The sequence below is a fragment of the Culex pipiens genome, chromosome 2, assembly GCF_016801865.2.
Source record: "Culex pipiens pallens isolate TS chromosome 2, TS_CPP_V2, whole genome shotgun sequence".
Classification (NCBI taxonomy): domain Eukaryota; kingdom Metazoa; phylum Arthropoda; class Insecta; order Diptera; family Culicidae; genus Culex; species Culex pipiens.
Genome location: NC_068938.1, coordinates 159365278 through 159381313, shown reverse-complemented (window position 1 = coordinate 159381313; position 16036 = coordinate 159365278). Strand labels below are relative to the sequence as shown.

Sequence of the window (16036 nt, the reverse complement as noted above, 5' to 3'; positions counted from 1 at the left end):
TTAAAAGAGCGTTAAACCTCACAGAAATACCTCATTTTGAATCTTGTTCTTGTGAATCTTGTTTGTAAAAGCAGACAAGGAATCTCATCAATTGATTCAAAAATACCTGAAAAAATCTACATTTGTTTGAAAAAAGGAGAAACTTAATAGTAGTTTATGCAACAAGTTGCAAAAAGAGGATTTTTTCAGCACGGGTCGTACATTTATCCAACGAGGTTCACCGAGTTGTATTAATACGAAGAGTGCTGAAAAAATCAAGTTTTGCAACGAGTTCCATACAACATTTTTTGCAATTCCAAAAAACACAAACTGAGTGAAATTTTAAGTCAAATTTTCATATATATTGTCAATAAATCGTTTAAATCAAAAAATGTTGAAAAGTGTTACTTTTCGAAACACCCATTTGAGTGCTGAAAAGTAGAACTTTTCAGCATTTATTTTGAAAAGTGTTGCTATACGATTCAGTTATTTTTGGTACAGAAAAGTAGGCTTTTTCGTCGTTCAAGAATGACAGGAAAAGTAAGTAGTTTCACGACGGAATTGCAAAAATAACATTTTCAGGACACGTCATTTAATGGGAAATGTATACTTTTCGATTCTACAATAACCCAGAATGGTTTTTTTTTCATCTGGTACAAAATATATGTACCAATTAAAAATATTGTCTTTTGGTAATTTTACAGAGGATTATCTCACACTACTCAATTCTTGTAATGCTTAGAGCTGAGAAGAAATCTTGCAATAGAGACTGCCAAGTTTAAGTTTTATAACGAATGCTTTTTTACATTTTTTAAGTTCCTCACATTTAATAAAAATATTAAAAGCTTTCAATGCCTTTTTTGATCCAATTTCAATAAAATCCAAATTAATCCAGCAATCCTCTGGAACCACTGCGCATGACACACATGAAGTTTGTTCCAGATGTTGCCGAAGACGACCGGGATATGTGGTGCCAACCAAAGAGTGAGGAACAAGCTAGCTTGCCAATATAGAAAAATAGAGGCAGCAGCAGCAACAGCAAAAAACTAGACCAGTGAAACTTGTTTTTATTGGGGGCCTGCCAGATGGATGTTGTCCGATTTGAAAAGTGGTTTCACTGAACCTGCTCGAGGGACTTTGTCTTCGATTTGTGCCCAAATGTTTTCTAGATATGAACATGGTTTCGGAACGGAACAATGGTGATTTTTGATGGACCTTCTGAAGCAACTTTAAATCTACTTACGCAAATATTATTAAAAATCACCATTTTTAAGTTTTCTTTTAGTCTACGAAAGCACACATACCTGAAAAGAGCGGAAAACGAAAAAAAAAACACGTTAACGAAATGGATTAGAACACTATAAAGAAGCGTTTGAATAATGGCGTTAAATTATATGGTTTGGAAACGCCCCACCGAGATCAGACCGAGAATCCCCGCCGTCGAAGTATAGAGAGAGCCTCATCAAAACAAATCGTAAATTATTCTACATTCAACACCGGAGCCGCCACAGAGTTAACGGGAATCACGAGAATCTAAACCTCTCGACTCTGAAGTGGCTAGGTGATCTTCTACTTGAGACTCTTTCGCTGACGAGTTCAGAACATGGAAGAAAATGGGCGACTGCTGAGCAAATTGGGTAATTATTTAAATTAAATGAGCTAATCAGGGGCCTCGGGGGACCATTTGCGGTGAGCGTGATTACACGACGTTCTGTGGTGATAACCATAAAAAAGGTAATTTGGCTCATCAGTCAACAGAATAAATCGTATGCAAAACAAGCTTGACCTCTCAGCGAGAGCCTTTTGAATTATTCAGAAATGGTGTTTAAGAACAACTATGCAAAGTGCTTTCTTTATTGCTTTGTCTTTAATAAATAAAAAGGTTTTATAGTATGCTTTGTCCCAGAATTGAAAGAATCTACTAAATTAAATGTTCTTCAACCAAACCCACGTAATATCTCAAGTGATTGTGCACATTTTTACCGAGGTCAACGATTTTCTTCAAATTTCCCAATTTTTCATCCCAAAGTTCATCCCATTAACAAGGTGGGGCGGAAGTCTCCCATCATGGGTCCCCGCCAAGTCCCAGGGGCGTCCAGAGGAAATGAATGTTTATCTTAAGTTTCAAGCACAAGAAGCCCACCACCTGTGCCCAAACTTCTACGAACAATTTGCCGCGTCACGATCCCGTCGCAAAAGTTGCAAGTAATAGAAAGTCGTTAAAGCTCGCTTTATGTTGTGCCGTCTTTAAAAATTTGATCGAGCTTTGGCCAGAAGCAAGACGCGCGTCATGATGAGTGCTATCAGCAACAGACGCTCTGTTCTCCGCTATTTTTCGGCGACTCCAGAGTGATTGTTTTCTGCAGCATGAAAGGGAGTAACCCTTGGCATGAATGTGTCTATTAAAAATGCAAACGCTTTTAATTGATATTACAATAAGAAATTACAATTTGAATAATAAATGAGGTTTTCTTTTTTTAATTTTCTTGCCCTATGATTTTATTGTAATTGTTAAGAAAAAAAATAAAAGTAAAAAAAAACAATCTAAAGCTTCTAAATTCATGAATCCATAACATTTTTTTTGCTGATTCAAAATAATTTTAATTTTCAGAAATCAACACATAGCAAAAAATTGTGTAAATTAGGAAGGTGTAATTTTAGAAGGTTGAATATTACCTCTTTTATGATGTAATATTACCTCATTTTAGACTGAAAAAGTGACATTACACCTGAATAATGGTAAAATTACATATTTCAGAGGCAAAATTACACATTTTTTCTGAAATACGAGATGTACCCCTTGCCAGATGTAATTTTACCATGATTTTTTTTTACCGATTTGAACATATTTTGTATAAATGTGTGAGTCAGAAGTATTTAAACTTATATATTTAGAATTATTAACAAATTTCAATGCAACTGTACTTATTTTAAGAGTTAATTGTATCACGATAGGTTAAAATTCATGTTTCGCCATGTAATATTATTTCAACTACTATCAAATGGTTTCGACATTTCTAAACATTCACTAGACAATATTGTTTTATCTGTTTCCAATCTGTGGTTGAAAATTTCATAATAAAAAATGCCTTGGTAAAAAAAATACCAGTATGATTGAGCATGATAAATAGTAGCAGTATTTGAAAGCACCCTAATGATAGCAAAATAAAATAAAAATTATCATAACCAAATTTGAAAAAAATAATGTTAAATACTCTGTTTTTCAAAAAATACCTTGTTTTTTAAATAATTTAATTTTTATCATCGGCTTATTTGTGGGTATCGTAAAATATCACGTAGATTTTCACTGTTTTACATATTTTGTTGTTAAATAAATTTTCAAATTTAGCAATATGGGTATTGAACGACGCAAAATTTGGATTTTTTTTTTAATTTGAAAAACTCACAGTATTACAATTTTTATAGGCAAAGACTCAAATTATCAGCGAAGTGAAATTTTCAAAAAATTCACAGTTTTATAGTTTTTAAAGATAAATAATGATTTTTTGTTTTACAAATAACAGATTTTTGGAAAGTGCTATATTTTGTTATTTCATATTAAACGGCGCAACATTTTTCTGTGTTACAATTTTTAGTGAAAATTCTTAAATTATTGCGAAAAGTCTGATTTATCCATAAGTTGTTTACGCTCCATGCAAAAAAGATTTTTTTTTGTATGGACCGTGAAGAGATATAAATTTAACATAAAAAGTTGAAATTTAGTTTGAAAATCGCTGTAATTTTTCGTTAATCAACTGCAAAAAATGGGACTTGTCATTAGAAAGGAAATTTTATGAAACTTTTCGAAGCTGCTCGTATCTATGTTAGTTTTAACGAAATTTCAGGTTTTTAAGTTAATTAACAATAAGTATGAATGTGTTACTTAAAAACAATTCTCATGAAAAATCTGTTCATATCGGAGAATGGACTGCATTTTCAGAGTCCTTTTACGTTTTTCTATGCTGATAGAACTAATTTCTAAATTGGAAACTTAAAGTGTTATGAAAAAAGGATCTATAATTTTTCGGGATTTTTTGCTAAAATAAATTTCTCCGAAAATCTAGCAAATGGTTTTTTTTTACTTTCAAATATAAAATTTGTTGTTAAAACAGGTAGACAGTTTACAGTTTTTTTATTTGAATCGCCAAGAGATATCTTTGACGTCTCTCCGTCACTGTGGTCGAACTCACGCGTCAATTTCGAATCGCGTTTGTGTGGCCGTGTTTTTTGTTTGATCAGTTCTTTGTTTGCTGTACCAGCGTTTGACTTTTCGGCACCGACACTTTTCAATTTCGATAGTTTGATTGAGAAGCCAAGTCTTTCATTAAATTTTCTTTCAACTTGCTGCGTGTGTAGTACACACCTTTTTCTTGAATTTTTCGTTTCTTCTGTATGTTGTGGACCTTTAATTTGGCAAAAAGGGTAATGATTCTTGGAAAAGACGCCATTTGTTGCTTGCTTGTAATTCTGGGAAGTCTTCGAACGTCATTCTTCTTTATTAAAAATCATCAAATTTGTTATGAAAATTGTGCAATTCATACATCGAATTTTTTGGTAGTTCCCGTAGTTCTCAGACAATCTCTCAAACTATCATTATTATTAAATGACAATGCCAGGGTGGTCGCCTGCCAAGTCGGAAAGTTCACATGTTTCTCATCTAAATCACCGGCTGTGCTCCAAACTGCACAATACTACATACATGGCGATCGTTGGCTGCTTCTGGGTCACAAGGCGGGATCGGTCGGTTAATGTTAGAGACAGAGAGAGAAAGACATTGAAAAATGAACGCAAAAGAGCACACAGTAAACAAAACAACAACAAAAACATGTTCCCCATCTGTGGTGGTCTGTAATTAACATGCTATTCTTCTCCCTGGAAAGGGGTGAAGGCTGGCCAGGGGGAGGGTCTGGGTTCTATTCCCACAAGATATGTGTCAGTTTAGTCAGGAAACGGATTGTCACGGGTTCTGTTGTGATATTTATTTCCAAGGTGTCATTCCAGGTGGGACATGACAGTTGATGTGGCGTGTCTGTTCAGGAGTGAGTTACGTAGTTTACTTTTGACAAATTTTTTAAAAAATTAATAGAAAAATCTAGTAAACTTCATGCAACGTGTACGAAACAGCAGATGAAACTGTGAATACCATTTTGCCGTTCTGATAATGGCATATCATTACACGATCTCGGTGTCAGCTCAGCTCAGCTTAAAGTAGGTAGTACGTAGAAGATGTACGAATGATATGAACAAGGCAAAAACAGGGAAGATGATGAAATTGGTACGTTCTTGATGAGGTGCTGGGATGATTGGATTGCGCCAATTCTCAGTCTCGATCACTGTTCGTCGGAATGGGAATCAATCAACGGGCGAGAGGTAAACGAAGTATGAGTTCATTATCTGATCGGAAGATGATTACACGAGAGGGTGGTTTAGGCACGTAATTGTAATAACTTTATCAATTGGAAGAGCGTTGAATGATAATTTAAAAATAGTGATTGTATTTGTTTGATTGAATATTTTCAGACCCTAAAGAAATGACAACAAGTTTTAAGATGCCAAGTGGCAGTCCTTGCATAAAACAAGTAGCAACATAAAAAGAAATTATTGAGCAATGTAATGGAGCAACATTCACTTTTCTTTAATGGCCAACCATTTTGTTAAACGGCTTGTAATAAAATTTAACAACCATTTGGTGTTATCACTTCTATCAAACAGGTGCCCGGATGATCGAAATTGCAGATTGGATTTGATGTGATCATGTTAAATGAATTTGAGCTATTTAGTAAGGCATTTTCAAAGATTTTCATAAATTAATAAAAGGCTATTAACATATGTATTAGTTATTAAAATCCAGAAGAATTCAGAACTTACACCAAATACTTTATTATTATTTTTTGTATGGTTAAGGAGGAAAAACTAAACATCGTAGTAAATCGTTATGATCATCATTTCAGCTTGTTTTTTTTTTACTCTTAAAAGGTTTAAAAATAACTTAAAATACCTTTGTTATAGATTGATATCATTTTTCACAACAAAATTACTCGATTTCTTGGAAACAATTGAAGATGATCTTAAGAACAAACGCTAATTTTTCATTTTAATTTTTGTAAATCTTGGAATGTTGAGATAAAAATTGATACACTTGATTTTGCTGTCACTTTTTTTGCTTCTTGGCTTTCAGAGAGACTTAATAATATGTTTGTAATCACTTCTATGATATCGAAACAACTTAACGCATTTGCAATTAAAAATGTGAAGAATTAGTGCCTGAGCCAAATTCGAATTCTGATTCTGATTTTGGCAATGTGAAGCTTTTAGCTTCCTCAGTCTTTTGGATGAATAATTGTTCAATTCTTACCCAAACTCTCATGTATTTAAATAAATAAATTGAGACCACTCAATAACAATGTAATGTCAAGAGAAAATTAATTATTTTTGGACGGAATTAATTTCTATGCTGATACAAATTTACAGTTCAGACTCGATTAACCGAAGTTCGATTATCCGAAGGTTTGTATGGGACTTAAGATAATCAAATCATGACCAAAATATTTTCTTTAGTTTTTTTTTATTTTCCTATTTCAAACATCAAATTCGAGTTCTGAATATTTGATTGCCTTTAACATTGAAAAATGCATTTTTTCAATATGTTATCACCGCCATTTTGTCCACCATCTTGGATTTTAAAATTCTTAATCATTTAAGAGTAGTTTAGAGTAGACGTATTTTAAACTCGACCATTAAAAACAAAGCATCGAAATTTTTTTTTCTGATTCGTTAACGGAAGCGAATTTTTTCCGAGGTCATCGGCTTATCGAGTATGGACTGAATCATGCAAATTAATTTTTAAATCGCTACCATAATTCACCAAATAAATTGCTAGGTTTAATTTAAGGAGAGGGTCCCTTAACAACTCATCATCCTTCTGAGAGTTATTTATGGATCGTTTTTACAAAAAAAGAAAACATTATCTCAACAATATTTGTTTTTGTAATTTTCCTATTTTGTTAAATCCTTGTTTTGTAAAATAAAACTCCCTTAATGTTGCCAAAAACGGTGGTGGCTACAATTTTATCTACTTTTTTTATTTTATTTTTTCGTTGAGATTAAATGCTATCCAAAACCTCACAAAATACTATTTTTTAGGCTTTCGAATGTTAATTTATAAAAAATGTATTTTTGAAGGAACTTTTATCCATACCTTGATCACGATTTTATGAAACAGATAGTTTGTTGAAAATCTATCTAATTGAAACAATTTCATTCGTTTTAATGTGATTGAAAAGTGTTAATTTCGTCAAAAAAATTATCAAACATTTTTAGAAAAGAACTCTGAAACTCCAAATTTGGCTATAGTAGATAACTGTAAAGACAAGGTGCGTAACATCTAATTGTTGCTATTAAACCATTTTTGCATGTGTAAATCAGCCCTTTTAAAATATGTTTACTGAAAAAAAAACAGTTAAATTACAAGTGCATTCAAAACAAGACCATTTTTGTTCTCTAATATTTGAGTATTAAAATAAAAAAATACCCACAATTTTGATAAATACTTCTTCGCATAAATGTCCCATATGCGTTTTCATCGATTTCGAGTTATTGATGCAGTTTGATTGAAAATTGTGTGCTCTTTCGAAAGAGCCTATAACATCCAGTACTTTGTTCAAGAAATCAAGAGGAAATCCAGTTTTTTCGCGCAAATTTAACACGTAGCCTTATGGATGGGACAAACTTCAAATGCGTTTTTCTCAGCTTGCTGTTTTTGCATATGGGACATTTATGCGAACATGGGCAGATTCAGCTGATAGATATATTTTTCGTTTTTATGAATTGAAACAACGTTTTTTTAGATAAACAGATTTAGATCTGGCCCGAGTATCTAAAACCTTGAGCACCCCTGTTCTAGGGCATAACTAAATACCAAATTAATCAAACCCAATATATTTTACCATATTTTTCAAATTTTAGAGTTTCTATTGCATGTTATTGAATGAACAGTTGTTCAAGTTATTGAAATAAGTTGAGTTAGAAATTGATGACCATTCAAAACTTAAGTATTAGATCGATTGTTAAAGATTAAATCCATTTTTTTTTTCAAATTTTGTACAATTGAACACAAGCGCAGCCAGTTCGAAGTAAGCATCATTGAAGAACAAGTGGTTAGAATATGCCCAAAGTTTTTTTTTTGAACATTAATTATTAAAGTGGCCAGGCCTACTAAGTTGCATTACCCGCAGAGAGGATTCTGTGAACGGATCACATTTTCCAGAATCTACAGGAGAGGAAGGATGCGTGGACATATCGTACCAAACGCTCCGGATTAAATATAAAACCCTATTTTCTCTTTTGAAGTAATACTGATACAGTCCGTACTCGATTATCTATAACCTTATAATCCGAATGTTTCTGTAGAGACTTCAAATAATGATTTTCACAAAAATCGACTCGTTTTACTAACGTAAATCGTCGAACTCTCCAATCCACCAATGCCCTAGTAGAAATCAAAAGTGATTTTTTTGTTCGCACCTCCCATCAACGCATGTGTACCAGCGCTACATCCAATCAAACAGCATGTTTCACCAGATCGCATCCATCGACATACTTCATTTACCTACAACAGAGTGCCTTACTGGCGGGGCCAATAATGCAACATACACACACACACCTTAAACCCAGCAGAAACTCCCGGTAGATCGGTGAGTTTACATTCAAATCCAAATCCGCCGCCGATTTCACCTTCTTCATGCTGCTGCTGGCAGGGGGCAGGGGCGAGTCTTGGACCTGGGTTGGACTGTACCGATTGCTGCCGTTGAAGTATTAAGCTTTTGATTTACAGCACTTGATTGGCCCGCGATGGTGCAAATTTTCCTTTTTTTCCCCCCTCTCGATTTCACCTTAATTCAAACAGCACACTTTGAAGTGCGAAAAAACAACACACGCAGAGACGAGCAACCCTAATCGAAACATTCAAATCGAACACATACAACATCGTGTTGCAGACTTGTTGCATTTGCACACGTGTTTTAGAAGGTGAGAGGGGGGGGAGGCACTTAAAGCACCTCCTTGCTTTTAATGAGGCCAATTGCTTTTCTGAACATGAAAAAAAACCACTTCATAGAGAGCACTACCAATCACGCACGAATCCTCAACACTAATCACTCGAGCATGATACCACTTTTCCTTTTTCTGAGGCTTCAAATTCCACGTGCAGATCCTACCGATCCATCCAAAACCACCCACGATAGGCTCCAAAACCCTTCACTCCCCGAAAAACGACTCCAAACAACACGTGCCCAAACACACATCTTATCCTAAACGAAACCAAAAGTGAACTAAAGTCGAAACATTCCGCAAATACACAACTTTGGTCGGAGCCACCCAGCAACGTTGGTTTTACGATTCTTTGTATGTTTTTTTTTTTTTCGTTAGTTAGTCAGTTAGTAGGTGTGCAAAGAAGAAGCCCTAGCTCCTAAAATTTCTCTAATCAATGTACCAGAAAGCGCGCCAAATGGAAATAATATGAGGTGTTGTATGAAAAGGCAGCAAAAAAACGCAAGAGTACAATTGTGCGCGAGGGTGCAATGTTCAAGGTGTGTGTTGCAGGTACTGTTGGGAGGAGGTGACTTTGGACAAGAATTTTTATGGCGTGGAATAGTTTTGAGGAAGTTGGAGTTCACCAAAAATAAAAAAATATTAAATTTAATTTGATTCGCAGGATATTGTTATACTTAAAAAAATCAACCAAAGAACAACAATTCTAGATCGTGATTTTTATGTTTTCTGTTCAAATTGTTACTGTGTACAAAAATCTTCTACAATATTTTAAACTGAAATATGCTTTAAAGAAAAAGGACACAAATCATACTACAAAAAAATCAATAATAAGTTAAACTGGTAAAAAATACCAACAATTCTGTTAATAATATATTAGAATTTCAAATTAATATTGAAAATACAGTCCAGAATCGATTATCCAAAGTCTCATTTATCCGAAGTTTTGATTATTCGAAGGTTTGTATAGGACTTTGAATAATCACATCATGAACAAATAAGCCTATTTTTTTTTTCTTTTAATATTAATCTACATAAAATTCGAGATCTACTTAGTTAATTTTTTATAATTGATTGTCTAGAATCCTCTAACGCCAAACTTTTTTTTTCGATATTTTTTATTTTTCCTTTGTTCAAGAGGTCATTTGATCAACTTTTTTCCTACGAAAAACTTAACTTCTTTTTTATGTTTTTCTTGTTTCATTTTTAGCTTTTTTATTAGTATTTATCATGCTTAGTTGATGTTTGTTTATTCTTTTTGTTTGGATTATTCTCTCACCTCTTATCTTTACCTTTTGCCTATTTGATTTTTTTCATGTTTTAACAGCCACTTTTTGAATTTTTGCTCTCTTTCACATTTTATGCCTTTCTTACTAAAGAAAGGTATTTTACTTTATAATGATACCATTATTCTTTTTTTTTAAATGCGTCGAGGAATAGCCTAGGACAATACACAAAATACTGCATACTTATTTTTACATATAATATAGAAAATGTCATTTGAAATTGGCGGGTTTTTTAAATGTTGACCCCGGAAATTATAACATTTTTAAAAACATTGTAACAGGCAAAATAACAAATTCGTCTTTAAAAAATGTGTGAAAAATTTATTTTTGATGAATTTATAAATTGATTGAAGCTAAAAAATAAATAAACAAAAAGCCCGCCCAAAGGCGGAGTTGGGTCGTGGAGGGATACATTTTTTTTATATTTGAATTATTTCTACAGTCAAAATAAGATAGCGATTTTTTGTAGTTCGATTTTTCAATGGCCTTCGAATAATCAAGTTTGGACTGTTTAATTTTTTTGGAGATAAGTGATTTTCAAAAACACATTTTTATTTGTTTTCCAATAGGATATTTGTCCCTATTTTGGGCCTTGTACCTATTTTAGGTCTACCAAACTTAATTCAACGAAATTGAGCATTTCACCAAATCTGGCAGGAATCTGCCACTTGATATTGATACGTGCAGACATTATTTTCATTTTAGTGGACAAGAATAATTAAATTTTTCCTCCTAAATTAGAAATAAAGAGGTGGGAAAAGTTATCCTACAGATGGTTATCCTAGGAATAATTTATAGCGCTATGGCGGCCATCTTTATGGCATGCGGGATAACTTGTCATGGTTATCCTAGGAACAATTTTAAGAGAGAATCCAAAAATTCAAAAAAACGAACAATTAACATTACCTGGACATGTTTCTTGGCAAAACTTACTGCCCTACATTCCTGGAGTATGAAAATTTGGATGTGAATGAAAAAAAAATCCAGAAATATTTGAACTTCAAATATTTTAATTCAAATATTCAATAAATTTGAAAATCCTTCTAGGATGGGACTCTGGGTCATTTACTGGACATGTATTTAGGCAAAACTTGTTGCCCCACATTCCTTGAGCATAAAAATACAACTTGGCATGAGGCCATGTGGAGGAAAAAAATTCCAGAAATATTTGAACTTCAAATATTTTAATTCAAATATTCAATAAATTTGAAAATCCTTCTAGGATGGGACTCTGAGTCATTTCCTGGACATGTATTTAGGTAAAACTTGTTGCCCTACATTCCTGGAACATAAAAATACAACTTGGCATGAGGCCATGTGGCGGAAAAAAATTCCAGAAATATTTGAACTTCAAATATTTTAATTCAAATATTCAATAAATTTAAAAATCCTTCTAGGATGGGACTCTGGGTCATTTCCTGGACATGTATTTAGGCAAAACTTGTTGCCCTACATTCCTGGAACATAAAAATACAATTTGGCATGAGGCCACGTGGCGGAAAAAAATTCCAGAAATATTTGAACTTCAAATATTTCAATTCAAATATTCAATAAATTTGAAAATCCTTCTAGGATGGGACTCTGAGTCATTTCCTGGACATGTATTTAGGCAAAACTTGTTGCCCTACATTCCTGGAACATAAAAATACAATTTGGCATGAGGCCATGTGGCGGAAAAAAATTCCAGAAATATTTGAACTTCAAATATTTTAATTCAAATATTCAATAAATTTAAAAATCCTTCTAGGATGGGACTCTGAGTCATTTCCTGGACATGTATTTAGGTAAAACTTGTTGCCCTACATTCCTGGAACATAAAAATACAATTTGGCATGAGGCCATGTGGCGGAAAAAAATTCCAGAAATATTTGAACTTCAAATATTTTAATTCAAATATTCAATAAATTTGAAAATCCTTCTAGGATGGGACTCTGAGTCATTTCCTGGACATGTATTTAGGCAAAACTTGTTGCCCTACATTCCTGGAACATAAAAATACAATTTGGCATGAGGCCATGTGGCGGAAAAAAATTCCAGAAATATTTGAACTTCAAATATTTTAATTCAAATATTCAATAAATTTGAAAATCCTTCTAGGATGGGACTCTGAGTCATTTCCTGGACATGTATTTAGGCAAAACTTGTTGCCCTACATTCCTGGAACATAAAAATACAACTTGGCATGAGGCCATGTGGAGGAAAAAAATTCCAGAAATATTTGAACTTCAAATATTTTAATTCAAATATTCAATAAATTTAAAAATCCTTCTAGGATGGGACTCTGAGTCATTTCCTGGACATGTATTTAGGTAAAACTTGTTGCCCTACATTCCTGGAACATAAAAATACAACTTGGCATGAGGCCATGTGGCGGAAAAAAATTCCAGAAATATTTGAACTTCAAATATTTTAATTCAAATATTCAATAAATTTGAAAATCCTTCTAGGATGGGACTCTGAGTCATTTCCTGGACATGTATTTAGGCAAAACTTGTTGCCCTACATTCCTGGAACATAAAAATACAACTTGGCATGAGGCCATGTGGAGGAAAAAAATTCCAGAAATATTTGAACTTCAAATATTTTAATTCAAATATTCAATAAATTTAAAAATCCTTCTAGGATGGGACTCTGAGTCATTTCCTGGACATGTATTTAGGTAAAACTTGTTGCCCTACATTCCTGGAACATAAAAATACAACTTGGCATGAGGCCATGTGGCGGAAAAAAATTCCAGAAATATTTGAACTTCAAATATTTTAATTCAAATATTCAATAAATTTGAAAATCCTTCTAGGATGGGACTCTGAGTCATTTCCTGGACATGTATTTAGGCAAAACTTGTTGCCCTACATTCCTGGAACATAAAAATACAACTTGGCATGAGGCCATGTGGAGGAAAAAAATTCCAGAAATATTTGAACTTCAAATATTTTAATTCAAATATTCAATAAATTTAAAAATCCTTCTAGGATGGGACTCTGGGTCATTTCCTGGACATGTATTTAGGCAAAACTTGTTGCCCTACATTCCTTGAGCATAAAAATACAACTTGGCATGAGGCCATGTGGCGGAAAAAAATTCCAGAAATATTTGAACTTCAAATATTTTAATTCAAATATTCAATAAATTTAAAAATCCTTCTAGGATGGGACTCTGAGTCATTTCCTGGACATGTATTTAGGTAAAACTTGTTGCCCTACATTCCTGGAACATAAAAATACAATTTGGCATGAGGCCATGTGGCGGAAAAAAATTCCAGAAATATTTGAACTTCAAATATTTTAATTCAAATATTCAATAAATTTGAAAATCCTTCTAGGATGGGACTCTGAGTCATTTCCTGGACATGTATTTAGGCAAAACTTGTTGCCCTACATTCCTGGAACATAAAAATACAACTTGGCATGAGGCCATGTGGAGGAAAAAAATTCCAGAAATATTTGAACTTCAAATATTTTAATTCAAATATTCAATAAATTTGAAAATCCTTCTAGGATGGGACTCTGAGTCATTTCCTGGACATGTATTTAGGCAAAACTTGTTGCCCTACATTCCTGGAACATAAAAATACAACTTGGCATGAGGCCATGTGGCGGAAAAAAATTCCAGAAATATTTGAACTTCAAATATTTTAATTCAAATATTCAATAAATTTAAAAATCCTTCTAGGATGGGACTCTGGGTCATTTCCTGGACATGTATTTAGGCAAAACTTGTTGCCCTACATTCCTTGAGCATAAAAATACAACTTGGCATGAGGCCATGTGGAGGAAAAAAATTCCAGAAATATTTGAACTTCAAATATTTTAATTCAAATATTCAATAAATTTGAAAATCCTTCTAGGATGGGACTCTGGGTCATTTCCTGGACATGTATTTAGGCAAAACTTGTTGCCCCACATTCCTTGAGCATAAAAATACAACTTGGCATGAGGCCATGTGGAGGAAAAAAATTCCAGAAATATATGAACTTCAAATATTTTAATTCAAATATTCAATAAATTTGAAAATCCTTCTAGGATGGGACTCTGAGTCATTTCCTGGACATGTATTTAGGTAAAACTTGTTGCCCCACATTCCTTGAGCATAAAAATACAACTTGGCATGCGGCCATGTGGAGGAAAAAAATTTCAGAAATATTTGAACTTCAAATATTTTAATTCAAATATTCAATAAATTTGAAAATCCTTCTAGGATGGGACTCTGAGTCATTTCCTGGACATGTATTTAGGCAAAACTTGTTGCCCTACATTCCTGGAACATAAAAATACAACTTGGCATGAGGCCATGTGGAGGAAAAAAATTCCAGAAATATTTGAACTTCAAATATTTTAATTCAAATATTCAATAAATTTGAAAATCCTTCTAGGATGGGACTCTGTGTCATTTCCTGGACATGTATTTAGGCAAAACTTGTTGCCCTACATTCCTGGAACATAAAAATACAACTTGGCATGAGGCCATGTGGCGGAAAAAAATTCCAGAAATATTTGAACTTCAAATATTTTAATTCAAATATTCAATAAATTTAAAAATCCTTCTAGGATGGGACTCTGGGTCATTTCCTGGACATGTATTTAGGCAAAACTTGTTGCCCTACATTCCTTGAGCATAAAAATACAACTTGGCATGAGGCCATGTGGAGGAAAAAAATTCCAGAAATATTTGAACTTCAAATATTTTAATTCAAATATTCAATAAATTTAAAAATCCTTCTAGGATGGGACTCTGGGTCATTTCCTGGACATGTATTTAGGCAAAACTTGTTGCCCTACATTCCTTGAGCATAAAAATACAACTTGGCATGAGGCCATGTGGAGGAAAAAAATTCCAGAAATATTTGAACTTCAAATATTTTAATTCAAATATTCAATAAATTTGAAAATCCTTCTAGGATGGGACTCTGAGTCATTTCCTGGACATGTATTTAGGCAAAACTTGTTGCCCTACATTCCTTGAGCATAAAAATACAACTTGGCATGAGGCCATGTGGAGGAAAAAAATTCCAGAAATATTTGAACTTCAAATATTTTAATTCAAATATTCAATAAATTTAAAAATCCTTCTAGGATGGGACTCTGGGTCATTTCCTGGACATGTATTTAGGCAAAACTTGTTGCCCCACATTCCTGGAACATAAAAATACAACTTGGCATGAGGCCATGTGGAGGAAAAAAATTCCAGAAATATTTGAACTTCAAATATTTTAATTCAAATATTCAATAAATTTGAAAATCCTTCTAGGATGGGACTCTGAGTCATTTCCTGGACATGTATTTAGGCAAAACTTGTTGCCCCACATTCCTTGAGCATAAAAATACAACTTGGCATGAGGCCATGTGGAGGAAAAAAATTCCAGAAATATTTGAACTTCAAATATTTTAATTCAAATATTCAATAAATTTGAAAATCCTTCTAGGATGGGACTCTGAGTCATTTCCTGGACATGTATTTAGGCAAAACTTGTTGCCCTACATTCCTGGAACATAAAAATACAATTTGGCATGAGGCCATGTGGCGGAAAAAAATTCCAGAAATATTTGAACTTCAAATATTTTAATTCAAATATTCAATAAATTTGAAAATCCTTCTAGGATGGGACTCTGAGTCATTTCCTGGACATGTATTTAGGCAAAACTTGTTGCCCCACATTCCTTGAGCATAAAAATACAATTTGGCATGAGGCCATGTGGCGGAAAAAAATTCCAGAAATATTTGAA

General features: G+C 33.3%; 1 protein-coding gene across 3 annotated transcripts in view; it reads right to left on the bottom strand.

Moving 5' to 3' along the window:
• The window catches only part of LOC120421681 (uncharacterized), a 213003-nt gene that overhangs the window by 70668 nt on the left and 126299 nt on the right, over positions 1-16036 (bottom strand). The window contains exon 1 of one of the 3 annotated variants that reach the window (XM_052707714.1): positions 8642-8974. The exons of the other annotated variants lie outside the window; for them this stretch is intronic. Coding sequence (XP_052563674.1) covers positions 8642-8721 — 80 coding nt within the window. The 5' untranslated portion in view covers positions 8722-8974. Of the gene's footprint in view, positions 1-8641; positions 8975-16036 lie in introns of those variants that run through there. 3 annotated transcript variants of the gene reach the window in all.